At 37.0% G+C, this 24795-nt stretch overlaps 2 protein-coding genes across 2 annotated transcripts in view; both read right to left on the bottom strand.

Moving 5' to 3' along the window:
* LOC124636061 (kielin/chordin-like protein) overlaps positions 1–17501 on the bottom strand; it is a 65283-nt gene extending 47782 nt beyond the window's left edge. Inside the window, exons 1-5 of the mRNA XM_047172015.1 lie at positions 17363–17501; positions 13827–13952; positions 12150–12416; positions 7234–7362; positions 6066–6077 (exon numbers count right to left, since the gene is read on the bottom strand). Coding sequence (XP_047027971.1) covers positions 6066–6077; positions 7234–7362; positions 12150–12416; positions 13827–13952; positions 17363–17501 — 673 coding nt within the window. The remainder of the gene's footprint in view (positions 1–6065; positions 6078–7233; positions 7363–12149; positions 12417–13826; positions 13953–17362) is intronic.
* Positions 17502–21561: 4060 nt separating this feature from the next.
* On the bottom strand, positions 21562–23559 carry LOC124636003. Its single transcript, XM_047171964.1, has 8 exons — positions 23504–23559; positions 23095–23280; positions 22886–22948; positions 22731–22799; positions 22412–22537; positions 22127–22289; positions 21971–22048; positions 21562–21853 (listed from the first exon to the last, which is right to left on the bottom strand). Exons 2-8 carry the CDS (start codon positions 23188–23190, stop codon positions 21609–21611), a joined length of 840 nt encoding a protein of 279 aa, XP_047027920.1. The 5' UTR covers positions 23191–23280; positions 23504–23559; the 3' UTR covers positions 21562–21608.
* Positions 23560–24795: the final 1236 nt, after the last annotated feature.

Here is a 24795-nt window from a genome sequence, read left to right on the forward strand (position 1 = left end):
GCATGCAGAAGTAATAAAACAATCCTGCGCCCCACTGTCAACGAGTGTGCGCACGGTACATTGCGTGCCGGCGGCGGTGTTGAACGCGCGCACCTGACAGGTTCCTAGTAAAACCATGTCGCGATTGGGAACTGCAGCGTGAGAATGAGCTGTAGGGTGTGTAGCATACACGATTATAACAAACCAACACACACGCAACCATACAACTACACACACACTATCAAACATCTGTCGTCTCGTTCCTACACTCACACGCAGGGTGCGGGGTGGGGGAATCAGTCTGCACAGGGCAGTCTGTTACCTACCGCCGCGGAGTGAAGACGTGCTAGAGTGAGGTTAATGAGCCGATACATACACTTAACAAATAGTACACAGTTATTATATATATAGCTACAGATAGGAGACTACAACAGGGTGCATCCGCCGTTTTGATTCTTTCTTATTTATTTTGATTATTTTTTTAAACTGGTCGGAAATGCGTGCTTAAAAATAAAAATAATCAGTTTTTATAATACTCATCACAAAACTACTAAAGGCACTGAAATCCAACAAAAATATCAGAAGTTATCGATTTTCAAAGTTATTCAACTGAAGCGGTAATGACGTATATTATCTGGTAATGACTTTTCTTTTACGAGAATGAAAATATGATAATGGGAATGATGAAAAAGAGTAAATAACACATCTTTCTGTTTCGAATCACTATATTATAATCATAAAAAATATCAAAAATTAACGATTGACAATTATATCCGATCGAATATAAGATAACTTTAAACTTTAAAAATCTAACAAAACATTTTTCTTCTTTGGAAATTAAGTCATTCTTACTTCGTTCGAGTTATTCCCAATTTGTCATTAGTACCGATTGGTCACCAACAATTTTTTCCATACATCAATTCCCAATTCGTCATTCGAACAAAATAAATAATTTAATATTTAAATTTTGAGTTTCGTTTCGTCACCCGCATAAAATTCCACGTAGCAGAGTACCGTCAGAAATAAAAGTGTTAAAAGAAATTTTAAATGAAAAATTTCGATGTAGGTAAAGGTTTTAATAGCTCTCATATAAATATGATAAAATAATAAAATTTACATTAAAACATAGATGAAGACAACATGGGTAATTAACATGGGCATTTTATAAACCCGAAAATGTGACTTGATACTTTTTGTACCGGTAACAAAAGTACCAGGAGCCCATAACTAGCAAAGAGATTGTATACATAAAAATATTCACAAACAAGAAAATAAATATAAAATTTGAATCTAGTCAGCAGTTGTGTTGCACATACTGCAGTTTTTTTTTAATTGGACCTTGTTCGTATAAACAGAACGTTTCAGTTCAATTATCTTCTGAAACTTCTTGTTCTTACTATCCATACACAATTAAGAAAATATATTTATTTTATTTATGTATATGTGCTTAAGTTTTGGTCACAAATTGTGCTATATACTGTTTTCCCGGTATTCATATTTACTAACTCACATGCACTTCAAGGGCACTCAACAGCCAATAGTAAATAGTTACTTACACAAAACAATAGAAACCAGTCCATACTTTGCCCCTTCTTCTATATTTTGTCTCTTTCTAGAAAACAAAAGGCTTCTGTTTCATTACCTACCTGATTTTATTATATAAAATAAGTTTTACCGGGATTTAAAAAAAATTGGTTGATATACATAAAATACAATTCATCGACATGGTGTAAATTAGTATATTTATCTACAACTAGCTTTTGCCCGCGGCTTCGCTCCCGTCAACTGACTTCTCTACTTTACCCTATTTTTTTTTCATAAGAACCTTCTCCTGACAATAACAAACACAACAAAAAAAGAATTAACCAAATTGGTCCAGGCGTTGTTGAGTTATGCGCTTACCAACACATTTTGCGATTCATTTTTATATTATAGATTAGTATATAAAATGTAAAATCCTGACACTCTTGACTGCTATACTCCTGTAAGTTATGCGGTCCTAGTACATGGTGGGCAATTCCATGGACACTCGTTGGTATATAACTCATCTGATTTATGCCATCCTGGTATTTTGGTTTTGGCTGTGCGTTGTGTGACGCCGTTGAAATCGCGATTTTATTAATAGCGTCTTTGCCATATTCGGAAAAAAACATAACCAACATAAATAAAAAAAAAACATATTACAATATTGTAAAACTTTTCTTGTTGACAGTACTTTTTACAAAATAAAGAACGGATGACCAATTGGGACTAAGCGAAATAAAATATTTTGTCGAAAGACAAATCGGGACACGTTTTTTATGGATGCCAAATCACTAAAATGACGAATTGGGCATAACTCATTTGAAGGAAGATTATCAGAGGTACACGAATAACTTACAGCAGTCCAGTCATTATTGCAAGTCACGGTTTGGGTCAATTCTTAACACTATTTTTATATTGTTTCTGCACTATAACTGATAATAACACTATCACACGTACTTTAAGTGTCTAACTTCACTTTGTTAGCAGTTACAGAGTCAGTAAATCAACTTAGCTATTTATTTTTGGATAATAATAATGGTTCCGAAAAACAAATTAATCTCCAGCGATCTGTGGCCGACTATATAATTATTCTTATTAACCAGTGTTATAATGAATAACCGACAAAAATCCAAAACATGTTTGTTACAGCCTTTTTTTGTCGTCCCACTACTGGGCTGCGGCCTCCTCTCACACGGAGAAGGATTGAGCATTAATCACCACGCTTGCTCAATGCGGGTTGGTGATTTCAGACTATATAGTCCAGGTTTCCTCAAGATGTTTTCCTTCACCTTTTTATCAGCCATTGGTATCCAAGAAATACTTAGAAAGTACATACAAACTTAGAAAAGTTGCATTGGTACTTGCCTGAACTGGAATCGAACCCACACCCTCTTACTCGAGAGGTTGGTTCTTTACCCACTAGGCCACCACGACTTTTTTAAACCAAAACATAAACGACAAAAAATATCAATCGACAAATATGAGCAGGTTCAAATAACTTTTTCTCCCAAAAAAAAAATTCGATCTTCAAGTAATAAAACTAAAGTTCCGACTAGAATACTGAACTTCCGACAAAATTACTAAGTTACCGACAACAGACGTTTTGACAAAATAATCATATTTTTACAACTTGCATGAACTGTTATAATTTCTATTGTTGGTTATTAAATTTATTTTTCAACTCTCAATAATAATGAAAATACACAACAGTTTGGCACACGTGATCGAAAGATCCGATGCTTGCATTTTACGTCTGTTTATGTTAAGAAAATTAATAGTTTTTTGTTGCCTTTGCTTTCGTATTATCACTAATATGACTAATAAATGTACTAAGGACACTACTAACTTACTATAACCCGTGCCGATAAAGAATGGGATTAGAAATCACGACAGCTGTATTTACCTCTCGCTCATACACTATAGCACATGAGCGAGAGTTGAATACAGCTGTCGCGATTTCTCATCCCATTCTTTATCGGCACGGGTTATATCTATTAAGGAAACTTAGCATTGTTACGAAATATGGATGAGGTACCGTTCTGGATCGGAGGAGGAAGATGAGGGAGCTGGTTCATCAATACCGGTGAAAAAGAATCGTCGAAATAAAAGTTGGGTGTTGATCAAATGCCTACAACTTTCGAAGGTTGCCCTTGATGACTATCACCTGATACCTGATGACCTGATGAAAAAAAAGGAATCACGTAAATCGGTCTATAAACCTCAGCGTAGTCGATGTGTAGAAAAAAAACACATGAGTCCCGGCCAAATTGAGAACCTCCTCCTTTTTGGGAAGTCGGTTAAAAATATTCTAGGAAACCAAAATCTACTTGGTTTTAGATTAAAGCGTAAATACTACTTTAATTCAAACTTTTTCCTGAACCTGAAATAAGAACCGATATCGAAGCATACCCGTGGTAAGTAAAATTCATGATATATGAAGCAAGTAAAAGTTATTATTACAAGTGCATTTTTATATTTTTTAAAAGTATTGTTTAACCACTGAAAATAATATTTTCAGTATAATGCTAAAGTTAAAATGGCACCCAAGTCTATGAAATATGAAAGGTAATTTACGAATTAATAGTAGGCAAGTAAAGATTACAAAGAAAAAAATTACAAAGCATAGTTTTTTGTAGAACGTAATTTATACTGGTAGAAAATTATTATAGCAACAAACAATGATGTTTATTTTTCGAAGACTTTAGAATCTCATTCGGTCGTTTCGTAATTTTCATTCGGAGAAAAGTAGTCGGAAAGTCAGTATTTTAGTCAGTCGCTTTAGTAGTTTGAGTTAGGGCAATTCTTATTTTTTTGTCGGAGCTTTTATTACTAGCCCTTAATTTATTTTTAGGGTTCCGTACCTCAAAAGGAAAAATCGGAACCCTTATAGGATCAGTTTGTTGTCCGTCTGTCTGTCTGTCTGTCAAGACCCTTTATCTCAAGAACGCGTGGACGTATCAAGTTGAAATTTACATGAAATACTCAAGTCTATTGTCCCTTTTAGCTGTGAAAATATCAAACTTCTAAGGCAAGCCAATCAAAAGATACAGCCGATTATGTCGATATTTTCAACAAATTTTCGACACTCGCAAAGGAATCAAAACCTACAGGATACTTCCCGTAAACTCAGAGTCTTGAAATTTGTCATGAAGCATTGTCATATAATGCATATATAGGAAAAAAATTGAAAATTTCATTTTTTTAGTTATATAATATAAAAAAAAATATTTTAATAAAATGAAACTTACTACCTTATTTCTCACGAACGAATAAAGGTATCAAATTGAAATTTATACCAAATACCTATGTCTATTGTCCCTTTAGGCAGTGAAAAAATCAAAATTCTAAGTTAACGCGATCAAAAGATACAGCAGTTATACCGACACCTTAGACGAATTTCCGTCACACGCTAGGGAATCAAAACCTACAAGGTACTTCCCGTGAACTCAGAATCTTGAAATTCGGCACGAAGCAACGTTATATGGTACAGATAAAGGAAAAATTGCGAAAATGATAAATTTGAAGTTACATAAAATATTAAAATATTATTTTTGCTTACATAACATAAAATATTTTTTAATAATTATAAACTTAGGTACTACCTACCCTTTTTCACATGAACGCGTAGAGATATTAAAGTTGAAATTCATATCAAACACTTCTTAATATAATCGCCTCTAAACTGTGAAAAATTTTAAATCATTCAAAGGTCATTGGGCATCTTATGGGTCATTGGATACGAACGAAATATAGCACAGTATAATGATAAAGGCTCTGATTTACTATGGCATTAGTCGCATCAATGTGAACCATGGGAATCTAGAGAAAATCAGGTGTAAACATCAAATATTTTCCTTATTTCAATGGGGAATTTAACGGTCAAGTTTGACGGATTTGAGAAATCATTTCTTTGTAGTGAAAGAGTATACTCGCCGTTTATTTCCATTGTCATCAGGTCAGGATCTGATGATGGAAATCCTGAGAAATCGAGGGCAACTATCAGAAATTGTAGGCATGCATAGGATTTAAACTTGATTCTCAGATGTATGTCTGGTGATACTATCAAACAGTGAAGGTTTAGAGCTTACCTGATGATGGAGACGTGAGAAAGTCGAGAGAACTCTTCAACGGTATGTTTTAGTTACGTCGTATTTGGGATTATATTATGCTTATATGACGAGAACTTTTCACAAAAGTTAAAAATAAAAACTTTTCAAAAAAAAAAACAACTTCTAAAAACAACAAGAAAACTGTTTATATGCATCGGTCTAGATCTCGGTGGTTAAATAAATATAAATGCATCCTCTAGACACCGACTTCTAGACCGATGCACCTAACATCTTTTGTTTTCTTGTTGCTTTTTTATATGTTTAAAGTTGGATTTGTTTGTAAAATGCTACAAAATAAAATAAAGCCGACTATATAAAACAAAGAAAGGGACAGAATTACACTTTTGTCAAGGCTCTAGAAACGTAAAGCCAGCAAGCAGCCCCGAATCCTACTCTCTAGCAGTCGTTGTTACAATTCGACAGTTACAAGTCGTCAGGCAGTTTCGAAAATACCTGAAACTGGGGCTCGTTAGGTGATTAATCTCTCAAAAAATCAAGAAGTGAATTCTCATCACCTAAAATAAAATAAGCGCCAACACAAGGATACGTTATAAATTGTAAAGGAATTCCCATAACTACATCTGATCTTTGCTATCGATCCCACAATGGCAGTCAAACCTATCTATGTGGAAAGTCTTCGAGAATACGAATAAAATAAGCCCAAACACGTGGTAGTTGCAACATACCATTCAAACGATCCTGGACATTCGTCTCCATGGAATTTTAATAAAATATTTATATTCAAAGAAACGTCATACCATTCTCCACGATTTAAAACTACTTTGATTCATGTCCGCCACTTTTTACAAACCGGGTCAGATATGCCCAATGACCTCTAAGACATAATTAGTTATTTTCAATCAGATTTCTGAATGATGACTATAAAATGTTGTATATAAATAACTTTAATAAAATAACTTTTACAAGGTACTGGCCTACTATTTTAGTTGTATTATAAAATAAAAAATATTAACTATTTTGACTCTCACGAAATTATCATAACTATGATTGTTCTAAACTGAACGGTTGGCGCGAGACTCACTTTTTATCTATACAGGATTTGTACGGAACCCTTGGTGCGCGAGTCCGACTCGCACTTGGCCGGTTTTTTAATAAACAAAACGGAGCACATTAAATGTAAACATTACACGCCAGCGCCATCTACGTCGTCAATAACTGTGGAAACGTTGTTGATTGTACATTTATACTTTTACTGTAGTAATATTGTATTTGTGATATTTAATGAACAATTGTTTGTTTTCCCAAATAAAATAAATTACGTAGTTTGTCGATTGAGTGCTCTGGAGTACTTAGTACTCTGGATCCCTCGTTACGACGCTCAGTCCTAGATTGCCAAGCTAATAACGCTCAATTTGGTCGTATGGCTCTGTCACTGTCACGAAATTTGACATAAGCCACACGACATGCGGCAACAGCTACGTAGTACACGATCGAGTAACAATAGTAATGGCGTCCAAGGCCTATTTTTGTCAATGACGTCCGTTCATTTAGCTAGCTGCGTGGGACTGTTATAGTGCACAAGCATTTACACAGACACAGATGCACTACCAATTCCTTCGTTCTCATAGCCCGGTCTGAAGTAATAATATGAATATCTTACGCTTCTTATTCTTGTCAGGAACACAATGAATCTCTCCACAATACCATTTTTTAAACTTGCAGTAACACGCGTTACATGAATCTATTACATGCAATGTTTCATCTACACATGGGTAACTATTTTTGGTAACTGAAAACAAAGAAATTAAAACTGTCAGGTTTCAAATTCTTACGTTTAAAAAATAACTGGAAGTAAAAGACTAGAACTGTTTCCGCACTATAAGTACCGTACCTACTATAAGATTAATAAGTAATTCTATAAATAAAATACTATACTTATACAAAACATTAAAATAACCCCAGAAGACTGGATGCATTGCCACGTTGAATGGCAATGCTAATTCTTTGTCCAAAGAACAAGCCAGCCCTCTGGTCACGTGAAGCGTCGACAAGCCTTTTCGCGATGTCCTTGTCCTTTTCAACAAAGTTATTATATTTGCTGGTGGTCTCTGCAGAAGCAGCAGCCACCCCAGCACAGCCAGCCTGCCGTGCTAGGAAGGTGTGATGACGCCTGAGTGTCGACGCACAATGCGTCCCACACCAAGGGCTTCCCCATATTCCATGGCAACAACGTCATACCATCTGGCCTCCTTCCATCGTCACGTACACCGGCGATGGAAACAGCACGACGGATAATGTCGTTAATACGAACAGCACTTCTGCAGCACGACAGACCATGGTGTCCAGGGCTGTCGACAGCCTCACCGCAATGGCAGCGATGCGGAGCAACACAGGGAGCGCCCTCATTATTATTTTTAATTCTTATTTTTTCCAAAATCATAAGAACCGCATCAAAATCCGTTGTACAGAGGGACATAGGATCAGAAAAAGCGACTTTGTTTTAGTGATAAGATTTATCGATACGTATACAAGGTGTTGATTTGCATCTGTGCAATATTTCAGGAGGTTGACATAAAATGCGTAAATAATCGATTGGAAATACAGTAGACGGGAAATAGTTAATATGCGCTACTTTTTTGTCATTGTAATGTCATAGTATTTCAGAAGTAGTATAATAGAAATAGAAGTAACCAAATTTTTTGAATGAAAATGAATGATCGTTGCGTATTCTTTGTGCTTGCGTTTGTGTGACGGCTCAGCACGGTTTTAAGGCCAGTATCACACGCGCCGAGTTTAAATACAGGTAGGTGACATTGACGGATTTCCGACAAAAATTAATACCAATTTTTTTTTGTTTGAGAATCATTAGCATAAGTACGTCCTTGAATCTTGCACGGATGCAAATCAACAGCTTGTATTTTTATTTTGTAGAAAAAAAATTGTTATTGATAGCGAAAGATGTTTAATGGAAAAAACAATTAGGTATATTTACATTTACATATTTACAAGTCTCTATAAATTCATCTACAAAGAAATTAAGAAGGAACGTCAAGACTTATGAAAACAATAATTTGAAAAACACTTATCACAAACAGGCAGCCTGAAAAAGCATACAAAGAACTTAATGTGTCAAAAAATTGGATACCATGTATATCAAGGAAAAATAAATCTACATACTCAAGATCGGAAATAATACAAACTGCAACAGAATTTTACAAAAAGTTATATGAAAAAAATAGTTCACTACCTATGATAAACAACTTAACCAAATCTAATAAAGAAAAAGTAGAAAGATTCACAGAGATAGAAATTTACATTTAGAAAAATTGAAAGAAGACAAAAGTAGTGGACCAGTCAAAATTACAAATCAAATAATATATAAAGTTGCAAGAACTCTGCTTACCACACCGCTAACTTATTCAATAAAATATTAGAAGAAAAGAAAATTCCTAATGAATTTTCCGCATCGGATATTATTTTACTTTATAAAAAAGGAGACCCTACTAATATTGGAAACTATAGACCGATTAGTCTGCAACCTTGTCTATATAAAATATTAGCAACCTGCCTTGAACGTCGGCTCTCGGTAATATCTGATCAACATCAACCATTCGAGCAAGCAGGCTTTAGGACACATGCACTAGACATAACTATAGAGAAATATAAGAACATAAAAAAACCCTGGTACTTGGCGTTTACTGATTACGCAAAAGCTTTTGACTCTATTATGCACGATAGTATGTGGGCAGCTTTACAAGAGTATGGGACCCCTTTAGAGTTAATACAACTTATTCAAGACATATGTATACTCTAAAAGCGGCAGTAGAGTTAGACTAGATCGAAGCGGAACAGAAATACCGATTAATCGAGGAGTCAAACAGGGAGATCCCTTATCACCGAGGATATTCATACTTGTAGTCCAATTTATGATGAAAGACCTAGACTGGATCAAAACAGAAATATCTGTTAATGGCTCTTACCTAAGCAATTTAAGATTTGCAGATGACATAGTACTGTTCGCGGAGTCTGCACAACAACTTAAAATATGATTAACGAGTTGAACAACGTTTAAAAATAGGTTTAGAACTAAATACAATAAAAAACGAAAGTCATGACGAATAATATAAAAAAAGCCATAACAGTACAAGGATCCACAGTAGAATACGTTGAACACTATATATACCTAGGTGAACAAATGTCATTTCATCAATCTAGACATCGTGATGAAATTGAGAGACGAGTCCAGTTAACATGGAATAAATTTTGGTCCCATAATGAAATACTAAAGTCAGATCTAAGTACATATTTCAAGAAGAAAGTAATGGATTCTTGCCTCCCGCCTTGTCTTTCGTATAGTATAACAAAATAGCAACAACCCAAAGAGCGATGGAAAGGAGTTTACTCAATATAAAAAGAAGACATAGAATTAGAAATACAATAAGTAGAAAAAATACCAAAGTTATTGATGCTCTACATCACTGTAAAAAGTTAAAATGGAAATGGGCAGCAAATATTTTTAATTTTTAATTTGTTTTACTTTTGTATATATTTATACAAAATATATATATATATTCTTTTTTATATACAAATTATTATTATTATTTTATATCTATATATATAAAAGAAAGTCGTGTTAGTTACTCCACATATAACTCAAGAACGGCTGAACCGATTTCGCTGAAAACTGGCAGGGACGTAGTTTAGAGCCAGGAGAAGGACATAGGATAGTTTTTATTACAAAAAATAAAAATAAAAAATTCAATTTATTTCGGACATACAGCGCCATCTATTGTTCAAACCAAATTTGCCGGGTGCCACTATTCCACGCGAACGAAGTCGCGGGCAAAAGCTAGTAACATATATACGAAAGTATAAAAAAGGGGAGAAGAATTAAAACTAAGTATCAAAATATTCATCCGCATCGCTGTCAGCGTTGATCGTGCCCATAAGGCTGGCTGCATTGCCACGCTGGATGGCAATGCATATCTTTTGGCCGAAGTATAGGCCAGCCTTTTTGCCTCGAGTGGACTCCACTAATCGCTCGGATATTTCGCGATAAAGTCTGGTTTCAAGGTTCTCCCAAGGTAGGGCACGCCACCATCGAGGCGGTAAGTCCCCTCTTTGAGGAGTGGCTCGGGAGGAGTCATGGCGCCCTCACGTACCGCATGACGCAGGTCCTCACCGGACACGGTTGTTTTGGGAGGTACCTGCACCGAATCGGTCGTGAGGAGGCGCCCGGGTGTCACCATTGTGCAGACAGCCCCGAGGACACGGTTGACCACACAGTCCAGGTGTGTCCCGCATGGGAAGGGCACCGCCGGGTCCTCGTCGAGGCTTTAGGCGGCGGCGACCTCTCGCGTCCGGCCCTGATCCAGGCCATGGTCCGGGGCGAGAGGGAATGGGATGCCGTCGCCTCCTTCTGCGAAGCAGTCATGCTCGAGAAGGAGGAGGCGGAACGCCAGAGAGAGTTCGCACCTCTCATTCCGGCCGCCGTGCTAGACCAGGTAGACACCACGGGCGCCGGGTGTCGCGAGATAACTCCCGGCCACCGTAGGCGTGGGTCTGTGGGCGGTGAGTTCGGGTGGCTCATCGTCCCTCTGTCTTCTTAGACGACAGACCCGTGTCGACGGCGAGCGTAGTTCCACGCGCTCCTCAAAGAGATGTCAGCAACCCCAGCGGGGCCCAGTAGGGCCAGGGCCTGCCGGGGCTGCGGGTTGTTCGAAAGAGATACCGCGGCCCTGGTACATAAAAGGCCTACGACGGAACACGACGGTTTTTAGTCAGTAAGAGTCTGACACTCCCTCACCGCTGCTAACCCACAGCGGGAGGGGTCATTTGAAGGTTTTCCCAAGGTTTTAACCCCAAATGGCTCAAACATGTCATTGCCAGATTAACATATTTGCGCCGTTTGTGTTTGTTTTCCGCGGCTGCAGCAGCTGCACCGACACAACTCGCCGTACTGGGAAGGTGGGGTGTCGACGCAGGTTGCGTACCACAAAAAAGGCCTTCCCATCTTCCAAGGCATTATAGACATCCTGTCTGGTCTCTTGCCATCGTCACGTGCTAAGCCTTTAGGTTCTAAATCGGCTGGCACTCCGGCGGTGACAAGAGTATGACGGATAATGTCATTTATGCTTGTATGTCGTGCCCTGCGACCAGCACTTTCAAAAGATGTTTATTTTGTTACCGATTGTATGGTGATAGTCGTCGTAGTAGGCATGACGGCTGCGCGGCGGCAAAGCAAAACGCGTCTACTGACGCGAGCGCGGGTCCAAGCGCGTAAGAATAGTTAAATGTCCGTATTTTGCTGATTTTAGGGCGGATAAAAATATGAAAAAATATATTTTACTGATGATGCAGATATGTTCTCTTATTGATTCTGAACCACCAGTTTGTGCACTGCTTAAAATTCATTCCTGTATAAAACTTGGTAATGGAGACAAATCCGACGATACCCTCATACGTAATACGGCTTTATGCCGCTACGACGGTATGATGCAATAAAATTATTACATACAAACAAGATCCGCTCGAAAAACCCTCCTTTCTTAGCAGTCGGGTGAAAAAAAATCTTACTCATAAATATAGGCTGTCCTTTTTCATCATAAAAGCGGACTTGCTTCTTTGGTGTTTCGGTCGTTGTTGGTACAGTAGATGGCTTAGTAGATGGCTTAGGAGATAGCGTACAAGATGGTGGTGTAGGCGGTAGTGTAGGTGGTAACTCAGGTTTCCTGGTTTCACAATATCTTAGACACGCCCATTTCGTTAAGCCATGACAGAAGCAATTAGTGCACTCATCCAACTGACGTTTGTCTCCTTCCGTGCAAGCCTGGGTATATAATACTGAAAGAAAAAAATATATATCTGTATAGAGGTACCCCTAAAGTGGATGATAGATGTACGAGTAAGTAGGTATGCGAACTTATGGCTCGACGACCTTTTTCGCTCATCCTAACCACTCAAGTTTTTTGGTGACTGTAGTCCTAGGTGACTACAGTCACCAAAAAACTTTTGCCTTAAGCGTCCATGGTGACTACAGTCGGTCACCGAACGACATCGTTCGGTTTAAACGTGTACAGCGCTATAGCCAGGTGGTATTATTATAGTTGATTGATACTAGAGGACGCATTATGAAGTTTGTTATCAGTGAGTTGTGATTTTTTCTGTGCAATGGCAACATAAAATTTATAAAAAAATATATTGAAGTGACAGTTCCTCGTTTTTGACAAGTGACTTTTTTGTGTGTGAAGCTCCTAACAAAAATGTGGAAAGTTTTTTGTTTTATACCTTATTTAGATTGTTATCAAAATAAACGTGAAGAAATTTCCTTTACGTTTGTATTATAAAGACAATTTCAAAACGTTTACATAATTTAGTTGGAAATGTTACACGATCACTACACGATCATCGTTTGAGAGAACATCAAGAAAAAATAATTCAGTAAGGGCTGGGTATCGTAAAGGACATCCACTTCTTTACCCACACTTTTCGATTTCGATTTTTTTTTTTTCAAACGTAATAAGACACAATTTCTAAATAACACAAAGCTTCTTCTGTCGACGACATCGCGATACAGAATGAGTAAGCTTTACGTGTGTCACTAACGTCCAGCCGAGTAAGTTCGCGATCTTAAAAACCGCGTACATTAAGTATGCTCGGCTATCACCCACTTAAGGGTTAGGGTATTCACTGAAGTATTCTTTTTACAATCTCATATTTTAATTAAGTGTAGTTATAAGGCTATGAAGGAAAGGCTTATACATACATTCTTCCTCTGTGATTTGGTAAGCTTTGGTATCATTTTTAGAACCATCCAATTCTTTACAAATTCTTCCCATACACATCCAGTAATGAGCTATGCATTTGCAACGTGCACATCTTTCATATTTTACAGTCCACAGGTCACATTTATAATAGTTTACTCTCAAAGAATCTGTAAATAAAAATATCATCATCTGCCTCGCTTTTTCCCAAATATGTTGGGTGTCTGCTGACTACCTGACCTCCTCAACCCTGGGGGACCCGATACCCTTTCGTAAGACTGGTTAACAGACTTTCTTGCTGCGACTGCGAAATATGTTCAAATGATAGCTCACCAATTTAACGTGCCTTCCGAAATACGGAGCAACTTGTTCATCGAACGAGGTTAAGCTGCGGTTGAATGAATGAGGGCGAATGTTTTTTACGATCAATAGAGTCTGCAATGTGTTACGATGATGATCATGAAGTAGTTGCAGCATAAGATTTACTTACTTCGCTCGACCTCTTCACAAATGTTGTTTTCGCAATATTCTCGTCCTTTATGGCAATAGCAACTGTTGCATGTGTCTACCAGGCGCGTTGTACCTTCTTCGCACACTTTCCTTGGCTTTTGATTATCTGGGAAAGATAAAACATTGAAAACGTGATGAACTTTAACTATTCCACATTTATTTATTACTAGCTGTTGCCCGCAACTTCGTCTGCGTCGGCAATATAGAATCGTCAAAGTACTACTTATCCCGTAGGTGCATTCTTTCACGTGACAGTATATTAGGATTACTACTTAGCAGCCGCACAGATTCATTGATCAAGGTTGTTTTGTGGATGTGTGACCATTTATCTATTTAACAAAGAAGTACCTAAAGTATGTGACGTTGTGAAATCTCTGGATCTATGTAGTCAGCCAATTTGGAAAATTATTACGTATGGTGTGTAAGTAATTCTCACAAGAAACAGCTATAATCTACATAGGTATATATGCTTTGAGTCTGACAAAGCTGTCATTTGTACATTTTCTGTAGCTGCTGCGACTAATCAGAAGCCAGAAAGTCTGTCAGTCTTACCATAGATAACGTGTTGTGTAGTTGACTGGATTGAAGAAATCAGATAGGTAGTCGCTCCAAGCAAAATATTGGTACTCAAACAGATTCGGTGACTGGAAGCCAACACCAACATAGTTGAGGAATAGCTGGATGGATGATGAGATGAGTCATCAGGCTGGCGCATAGGGTAGGATAATTTCAGTACAGGGGAGAAACACTTGTATGACGGGGATTTTATGTGCACTCACTCACTATGGGGGGACTCCACCAAAATGTTTGCATTAGTTCACGAATAGGCCAAATGTACGTATCTGTGGGAGTCCAATTCATGTGTTTGTACTTGAAACCTACAGTTTTGCCAAGCTTTTCAAAATGTACGCTCGCAATTTGTTACTTCTTGGTGGAGCCAGCAAATCAAAAGAAACATAAATGATGTATACTGTGCGTCACTACCGCACACTGGGAAAATTTCGCCTTTATGTACTCGTATAGCGTATACGTACTCGTTCTCTTGCGGAGGACGTTTAAACACCATATTTTGTGTCACATGTAAACAGGACGACAGAAAGTATCCACCGAAACACTTTCAAAGATCTGATGAACGAACAAATTAGACCTGACTTGGTCACCTCGGGCCAATCAGAGCTCTATGAAGCGATCATTCGGTTTGGCTCCTACTGTTATTGTGGTTCTGAAAATGTATTCAGTCATTCAACGATGAATGTAATTCTGAAGGTTGGTTAGCGCGAAAGCTGCCCTTGGCAGGCCGACTCTTTTGACTTCTCGAATAGGATAACATTGGTTTTTCCAAAATGCAGCATGCATTGCAGGTGGATTAGGATAGGATATAGGTGGATAGGATTTGCAACAGTGAACAATTCTGTCTTTGTAATTGAACGATTTCAAACATAGTTTTATTAAACAGTTAAAAGGTGTTTTTTTTTAGACTTGGCTCGGGTCTGACTGAGACTGTTCGTAATCGTGACCAGTGTATTTGCGATCAGAAGTTGAAAGTAAGCATGTCTCTGGTATGCGACGCGTAATTTGTACGTTTTCAGAGGCGAAAAGGATTTTACGTGCGCTATAGAAGCCTACATTACCACACGCTTAGCAGCACTTGCGAGAGATAGATCCTCCTTTCTTCTAGAATTAAGTTTACATATTTTGCATCACAAAAAAATAATTAAGGTCTACTTACTACTCTTTCAAAGTAATTTGTTTTAAGGCCACCACATTGATAGAACATAAACTAAACTACGTATATTAAAAAATGCACAACTCCATCTATAACTTAAAATGATAATCTGTCCACTAACTGTCATCATTTTTGACATTAATGTTCAAAAACAATTTAGATGGCACCGTTTTAAATTTGGCTAAGAATTATTAATTTTCCTTTCATCAACGTAATAATTATAGTTGGATTTTGATGTGGCACGACAAACTGACGAACACTATTTAAATGTCTATCGAAAAATTACACCCCTGTTTAAATTAGGTGAATTACATAAAATGCACAACTCCAGCTATGAATGTAAATGGAAATTAATTGTTACCACCTCGCTCCTTTGACAAATTTGATGTATTTTATTTACCACAGATGGAGCTACTTTAACCTTGGCTAAACACAATTTTCATAGAATTTTATTTTTCTTCCGAAGTTACTTATAAGGGTGTGATTTTTTGTGTAAAGATTAAGATTAGGATTGTGTAAGATTATGTAATAGACCGATCAACTAATATATGCACTTAAGTACGAAATTCAAATGTACAGTTTTCAAAAGTAAACAGTTTTCGTGTCGTAATATTTTACTTCTTGAATTCACTAAATTAATCATACGAGTATATTTTGATAGAGTGAACCGATAAAACAAAAACTAAGTAATACTTCAAGTTACGTAGAATTTTCGTATATAAGCATTGTCTGCATTGAATTCGTAGATTTTACGTGATGCGCGCACAAACAAACAGATAAACCGACAAACAGACAAAAATTTCAAAAATGATGGAAATGAGTTCTGTTAGTCATCCTTTAACACGCTGGCTATTTTTTTTTTTGTCAATTTATTCAATGTACAAAAATTACTTTTCTACAGATTTAATATATTTATTTATTTATTTATTTTCCTCTCTTACAACAGATTAAATCTAATTCGATAGTGTAACTTAATTCTATATATACATAATATAACTACTGGAATTCCACTTAATAATCTAATTCTATGTTTTATAACTAATAATAAATACTGTGGTTCTTTCAAACTCGCTCAGTGAGCAACAAAATAGGTCAATTTCGTTTGCTATGAGGTTCATGGTGCGGAGTGCGCGCGTCAGCGGTGCCTCTCCGAGCAAGTTAGTGCGCCCCCGCGGCACGGCCAGCAGCGGCGGCCGGCGCCGTCGCCACACGTATCTGTCCGGGACGCACACGCCCACTTGCTCCAGAATATCGGGGTTGTGTATTACACCTCTTAGCACTTTGACTAAATACGATATGAGTGCCAGTTCCCTCCTGACTCTCAGCTCGTTATATCCTACCATTCCCAGTATAAACAAAGTGGGATACATTAAGGGATAGAACGGGTATACCCCGTAATACCTTCATATAAAGATACCTAATAAACTTGTTTTGCACTCTCTCCAACATAATACTATATTTAGTTTCATGTGGAGACCAGATGACTGCGTTACATTCTAAGTGACTTCTGACTAGAGCGTTGTATAATGCTATTATAACCTTAATATTAGTAAAATTATGTACCATCCTAAGAGTAAAACCTAAATTCCTAAATGCCTTTTTACAACAATTCACTATGTGATCACGAAACACCAACCCCGAGTTAAGGCGAACCCCTAAGTCCCTGACCTCTGTGACTCTAGGCATCGGTGTTCCGTCTACCTTATAATCACAGAGGACAGGTTTGCGCGACCGAGAGAAACTAATAGTCTGACACTTCGACACATTGAATTTTAAAAGGTTCTGCTTACTCCAGTTCACTACTCTGTCGATATCCTCCTGAAGCACTTCACAGTCCTGTTCGTCGGTAATAGCTAGGGACAGTTTAAGATCGTCAGCAAACAGTAGACATTTTGCCTTTATAACTATCTTTGGTAAGTCATTAATCATTATATAGTATAAAAGCTAAAGGTCCAAGATTACTGCCCTGACTAACTCCAGCATGTCGATTCTATAAAATATCACAACTCACTTCGACATCACTCTCACTTCGACTTCGATCTAAAGGTAGAATTCCGTGGACGCGACAATAGTCAACCTTTGAAAATGTATGGCACCGTTGTCGAGGCCCGTGACAGTCGCGCGCGGCCGACGAATTTCGTAAGCTGCTCGCGGCATTGTCAAAAATTTAATTCTGGTTTTACTAAAATTCTATAGATGTTATTAAGCGCTAGACCATGTTGAGAAGCGTACGGCCGCGAGCGGCTCACGAAATTCGTCGTCCGCGCGCGACTGTCGCAGCCCTCGGCAGCGGTGCCATACATTTTCATAGGTTGACTTTTGTCGCGCGCGGCTGCGACAATCGCGACCCACGGAATTCTACCTTAAAGTTTCGTGATTGACATTGTCAAACTACACTAGCGCTTCACTATCGAGCGTGTTGACAAGTTGAACTAAATCAAAGTCGAGATTTTGACAGATTTGTCAAAATCTGTCTATCTATAGGGGAGGTAGGGGAGAGATGGGCAGTTGGGAGACATGATCAAATCAGAATAAAAGGGGGGTCCTTTTATTCTGATTTCTGATCATAGTTTTGTTTTTTTTTTAATTGGGTAGTTTACGTTACCGACTGGTAACGGTGTTCATCCATAGACTATCTGTCATTTCTGTGAGTTGTCAAGAACAAACACTCGTAAAAGTACTTAAATATTTTGTTGCGGTTTCGGATCGTTATAAAGAGAAAACTAATGAAAGGTATGTGTATTTTCTATTATTAATTATTGATTGTCAAAATCTCCAGTTACAATTATAGTAAGTCGATGCAATCCACGCCTATTATACCTTTAGAAGAGAGTACTACAGCAATAGTTAATGGGCCCCACGTTTTTATTTTAGTCTAATATGACCGGGACCACCTACGTAGGTTGACAGGTAAGTAACTATTTTTTATTTTCTAGTTTTCAGTGCACATAAGATAAAACCGTTTAACTTAAAAGTTTTTTTACCGATTTTTTTTTCATAAACTAAGTCAAAAGTGTCCAATGCTCTCTATGGTAGGGAGGCTTTTCTTCGTCAGTGAAAATTTGTGAGGTTATAAATCTGCGCGAAAAATCCTTTATAGAATCTTGTTTCAGGTACCGTTGCCAACTTGATCTGGAGACTATTATATTTAAAATAGTGTTTAAATAAAGTTCTAAGTGTTTTAAAGTGATTAAGTGCCTACATTTAACGATGGCTAGAATGTTTTTGCTTAAATCTTTATTAGAAGAAGCTCATGCTTTAGATAATTTAGAAAAGCGTCAACAATCTGCTAGAATTCGTAGTTTACCTTTATTAACTCGCGATGATGACTATGTGAGGATATATAGATTGTCAAAGGAGCTAATTGACCAACTGGAGTCTGATTTACTGCCCCTGATAAAGCCCACAAAACGTCGAGGCAAAGGACTTACAACTCGTGTAAAAGTAAGTATTGACACAGTTTATAGTTGAAAAATTGTAATCAAGCACACAATAATAAGAAAAACACTTAGTTCTTAATAAGGAGTATTCCCTTTATGTGGTTTCCCCGCCAGCTGATATGTTTTCAAAAGCCTCTGTACTTCAGTTATAATATTGGTATTCTCTTAAGCATGAAAATAACCAAATTGGTCTCAATTTTGTTTTCACTAAATCCAGATAAAGTAGGTATTACATTTTTTATTGATTTATTGTTTCACAGATACTATGTACTTTATCATTCTTGGCTAGTGGCAGTTACCAGAAGGTTATTAAAGAGGGCATCAGAACTTATTTATCGCAACCGTCTGCATCTCGTTGCATAAATGAAGTAGTGGAAGCTCTGAACAATCCGGCCGTAGTAAAAAAATATATAAGGTTTCCTCAAAATCAGCAAGAAAGGCAAATTTTAAAAGAAAGGTTAGTACCTAGATATAATATAATTTTAATATTATTATAATAGGGTTGTTTCCAATTTTCGAAAATCTATTTAAATAGCTTCTAAATAGTTTAAAGATCACCCCTCCTATAATTTTGCGTCTTAATTCTCTTTACTTTTTATGTACTCGATTTTTTTCTATTTTTCTTAAAACATTGCCCAGAAAACGCTCGATCACGTGACTGTGACGTCAGAGTATACCATGTGTTCCTTTACACTTTGCACATCTAAAGAGAAGAAACTAATTAGAAAGAACTCATTGATTTTTAATAATGTATTCTTATAATATAGATACAAAAACAAATATTTTAAACATTTAAATTATTTTTAAACATTGGGCACAAAAGAAAATACCTGTAATGTTTTGAGTTGTGTACGCGGTAAAATAAAACTGTGCAAAGGAACGTAAAGTTTGTGTTTATTATTGAGGTTATATTTGTGTCATCTTGGTTATTAGCAAAGAATTGAGCGACAATAAAACTATCAGCTTCAATAAATCCTTTCTCCATAATTCTTTTCTAAGTTTCTTTCGCTCAAATACAAATAAAAACTGAAGAAAACAACACAACCATTCTCAGGTTATTCCTGTCATATACTGTCACTGTCTAATACTTGTCATTGTCAATGTAAAGTGACGACATCGGACTCGATTCGCCGTTTTCAAGGGCGTGACGTAATAGACGATAAATTCAAATTTCATAAATTATTTTAAAATTATGTGGTCAATTATTATTAGTATAATATAGCTTATCGTGTTTCTAGTTTTGTGAACTTTCGGTGCATATACCTATTTTTAATTGACTGAATACTAGGAAACAACCCTATTAAACTGACCCTTTTATTTTTACAGTTGATCATGTTAGTGATTATTGTAAATTACAGGTTCTACAAAAGGTTTGGGTTTCCAGCCACCATAGGCTGTATTGATGGCACTCTGGTGGCAATGAAGAGACCAGCAGAGAACGAAGAACGGTTTTACTGCCGCAAAGGCTACCATGCAAGAAATGTGCAATTGGTAAAATGGATTTCAATGTTGTAATCAATTATAATTAGGTATAATAGAGTCATTGTAATTTATTTCTTTTTCAGATAACAGATGCAGATTTAAATATTTTACACGTGGATCCCACATATGGAGGAGCTACTCACGATAGCTTCATTTTTAATTATAGTGCTATCAAAGACCATTTAGAGGCATTAACAAATGCTGGTGAAGAAGTAGTTTTGCTCGGTAAGTAGATCCTTTCCTGACCCTGCTTCAGAATATAAGCCTAATTACTAAGTATAAAAACTACATAGTTATTTTTTTTTCAGGTGATTCAGGATATGCTCAGCGTGCCTACCTCATGACGCCAATTAGTGGCGCTGAAGAGAATTCCCCTGAAGCTTATTACAATAAGCGTCATTCAACTGCTCGCAACTCAGTTGAGAGAACAATAGGCCTCCTAAAAGGACGATTTAGGTGCTTATTAGTACACAGAGTACTCGACTACCATCCAGATGTAGTTGCAAAAATAGTAATTGCATGTTGTGTTTTGCACAACATGTGCAATCGCGCGGGAATTCCGGCAATCTCTATTTCCGAGGAAGAAAGAGTAGAAGAGCTTGAAATAATTGCTGAAGCAACAAGGAGGCAAACTAGAGATTTACCATCCAACGCCGATTTAGCTTTAGGTCAATTACGAAGGCGAAACTTCGTGAATGGGCTTTGGCGTTCACGTCATAATTAATGGGTGCTAATTAAATAGACTTCTTTTTATTATCATTATTCGGCCCAAAAATGTATGTTGGCTTCTAAATTACTAAGTCAGCCACAATTAACTATGCCGGATTGCTGAACCAGAGGTCTTGGGTTCGATTCCCGGTTCGGTCGACATTTGTGTGATGAGCATGCTTGTTGGCCGTGGTCTGGGTGTGACAATATGTATCTATACTAATATTATAAAGAGGAAAACTTTGTTTGTTTGGTTGTAATGGATAAACTCAAAAACTACTGGACCAATTTTAAATATTCTTTCAATAATCTTAGCTGATGTTTATTTTGTTTTGATTGAAAAAAATAAAAAAATAAACTTATGTAAATTAGCTTATTTATTGTTCAACCACCTATAACAATTTACCTAGTTTAGGACCTCGAAGTTTAGTTTAGGCCGAAGCCAAACGCTGAATCCCTTTTGAGACAACTTTAATCTAAAAATTCTGTCCCTCTCTGCACTCCTCTCCAGAAAGGACTGCATGATCTGCGTATTCAATCTTTGTATCTCTAGCTGCTGTTCTTCCAACCTCAGGAATCTCTCAGTCATGGAGGAGAATTCCGTTCGCCGTTGTGATGGTGGAAGAGCAGCAACTGAAGACGTGTGACGTGCTGAAAAGAGAACACCTATTACTACATGCGTTAATAAAAACTCTTAAATAAATAGCTGCCTTTCGTTGTGATTTGTCTCAAAAATTGTTTTGATGGTTATTTTTAGTTTGTACTTACACACAGAACCACCTCGACTACCACGAACTGTCCTAGAGCGCCGAGAAGGTGAAGCCACTGAAGCTGTGTGACGTGAAACTAAAAAGATAAATATTTACATTTTAAAATTCTCGATCTAATGGTAGAGAATGCTGTTTAAATGTATTTTTTACCTACATGATGAAGCCGCAGTTCTTGGAATGACTGGGGAGGCTACTGGGGTGGAACCACGGCGTGAAGGTGAAGGTGTGGGCGTATGGGAAAGTGTTACAGTTGGAGGGGACAGGCTGGGATGATAAACATGAGGATTTGGAGGAGGAGTGTTGTCTAACTGGTTATTCTGAAACAACAGAAACAATCTTAAAAAGGCCCACTTCCTAATATTGAAATTAAATATCGACAATTCCAAGTGACACAGTAAATAATATTAAAGCACTTAGAATTTCAGAGATAGATACATACCCGTAAAATGCTTTGGCTAGTTCCAACAATGGAGCTGGATGAGGAAGCAAACAGTTTTCTCGAAATTGCACTAGCTGGTGGTCTGTAATTTCGAGGTGCTGGACTGTCCTCAATCAGGGCGGAATCCTGTAAATTGGATAAAATGGTATCTTCCTTGTGGGATAAAATTAAGATTATAATATTATTAGGGTTATTACAAGGATGAATTACTATTTCAATTATATTGGTAATAATAAAATGAATTTCAATATTTATAGATACTAATAGAATATAATCTAGACACATCATATACAGACATATTTAGTACAAAATAGCTTACATAAAATACAATAGCTGCTGATTCCTCAGTAGGCCGTGCCTGACTCTGCTGTTGTTGTGGTACATTAATCTATAATAAGTTAACATAAAAAAAAATGCTAGATAAGAGTGTAAAATAATGAATTCCATAAAATTATGAATTAAAAAATATCTTACGTTGTCATCATTAGTATTGTATATAGGTTGTGCTTCGGGTGATGGAGACGGCGTATCATTTTCCTGAAACAGGAAGGTAAATTTAATATAAAATTCACTTAACACTAAAAAGGGTCTAATCCACAAAAAAATGGGTGCTGTAAAAACGACAGCAAACCTTGCAGAGTGTTTCTAGTATTACTTACCAATTGCATTTCTGAATTTCTTACCGGAAACGGCTGAATGCCTAAATGTGCATCTCCTGTGGAAAAGCTTTCACCACCACACAAAGCAACAATCCTTTCCTCAACCTCAGTTAGCATCATTTCGTCCTCCACCCCACCACCAGTCCTACGCCTAGCAGCAGAGCGTGCTGCAACTTTTTTTTTAATGGCGCTTTTTTTGTCAGTCCAATACTACAATCAAACATTTATTTAAAATTAAAAAGAAAATTAGTTGTCTCCATTTCCACAATATTCTTGGTCAAAAATTGAAAAAGATTACATAAAATCAAAATAAAATATTTATGAATTCAAGGAACACACTTGAAACCAAGACTATCGGCTATCGCATAAGTGGTTTGCTTTAAGGAATGTGAAGTGGTTCTAACATACTGCTGCAAAAAAAAATACTGCTAACCTTGGTCCACTGTTTGTGGGTTTTGATGGTGCCACCTATACTGTTTAAGCGCACGGCTAATTCCTCCCACTGGCTTCGACTTCGCTCTCTGGCATTTTGCGTTCTCACGAAACCCTTCGCCAGGCCAGGGTTTTGCTCCATAAACTCAACCAGAGTTTCAACCTGAGCCGACGAAGGGTGAGACGACCTGTCATTTGGACTGAAATTATTGTTGGATTAATAAAATAAACACTTCTTTAATTAATATTATTTTTAACTTTATAACAAGAAATATAAAATTACTTCATGATTTTATCACAATTACGGCGAAAACCGGCGAAAACAAACAAGCTTAAACACAATATGAAGACAGAAGATACCCGATATATTACTTTCCTCTATGACAGAAGAGAAGAAAATATTGTCCACAGATTAATAATGGTATTGGCGCTGTCAGTATTTTTTTTCGTAGGGTAAGCATAGATTATATTCACAGCACGAATTTAGAGATTTCTGTTTATTTTATACTTAAAAGCTGCCTCAAATTCCTTACAATAACAAATTATAACTAAAACATCATATTTAGCTAAAATTCTGTGTCAAAACTGATAAAATTAAAAACTGATTAATCTCGGTTGACATTTTGTCGAGTGGGGAAGTCACTAGCACAGCATTGGTCGATGTCGAGCTCACTTCACTTCGCAAGTGATTAGGTGATGTTTACAGAATGCAAAATCAAGGTCGTTCTGAATCGAATGCGAAGTGAGAGTGAATAGCGAAGTGAAATGCGAGTTGTTGTTCGAATTTTATAGAATCGACGTGCAGGCAGGCCTTGGCCCTGTTGCGCCCCGCTGGGGTTGCTGACAGTATTCTACTTGTGTAGCCCTTTCATTTGATACCCATATTGAGGGGGCTGTGCCATTTTGTGCCGGCGGCCATATTGGATTTAATTAAAGGTGTATACAAAATTTCAGACCAATCGGTTGACAGGAAGAGGGTGAAATTTGAATTACTAAATTTGATCCAAGAATAAATAATAAAACAAACGGGGTGAGCTAAATAAAACCGTTTAAATATCTCGTAATGTTGAAACTGATTGTAATTTTTAGGAAAGCTCTTTCATTATATCTAGCCGAATATAAGAAATGGCAATAAAAGTTGATAATGATCTGTAAAATCTGATTTTTTATGCAATAAATTGTGAAAAAGTGCCCATCCCTCCCCTACCTCCCCTAAAGTATGAAATGACATTACGAATCGAAGTGAAATGCGAGTTGTTGATCGAGTTTTATAGAATCCCAGTACTGATCTTG

Source organism: Helicoverpa zea, chromosome 13, assembly GCF_022581195.2.
Source record: "Helicoverpa zea isolate HzStark_Cry1AcR chromosome 13, ilHelZeax1.1, whole genome shotgun sequence".
NCBI lineage: Eukaryota > Metazoa > Arthropoda > Insecta > Lepidoptera > Noctuidae > Helicoverpa > Helicoverpa zea.

Excerpts from the sequence above, each read along its gene's own strand:
- LOC124636003 (XM_047171964.1), bottom strand. The coding sequence starts at position 23,190 with ATGATGCTAACTGAGGTTGAGGAAAGGATTGTTGCTTTGTGTGGTGGT. Across the intron at positions 22,949-23,094 it reads TAGGCATTCAGCCGTTTCCG|GAAAATGATACGCCGTCTCC; the intron begins GTAAGAAATTCA and ends TTCCTGTTTCAG. Across the intron at positions 22,049-22,126 it reads AAGAACTGCGGCTTCATCAT|TTTCACGTCACACAGCTTCA; the intron begins GTAGGTAAAAAA and ends TTATCTTTTTAG.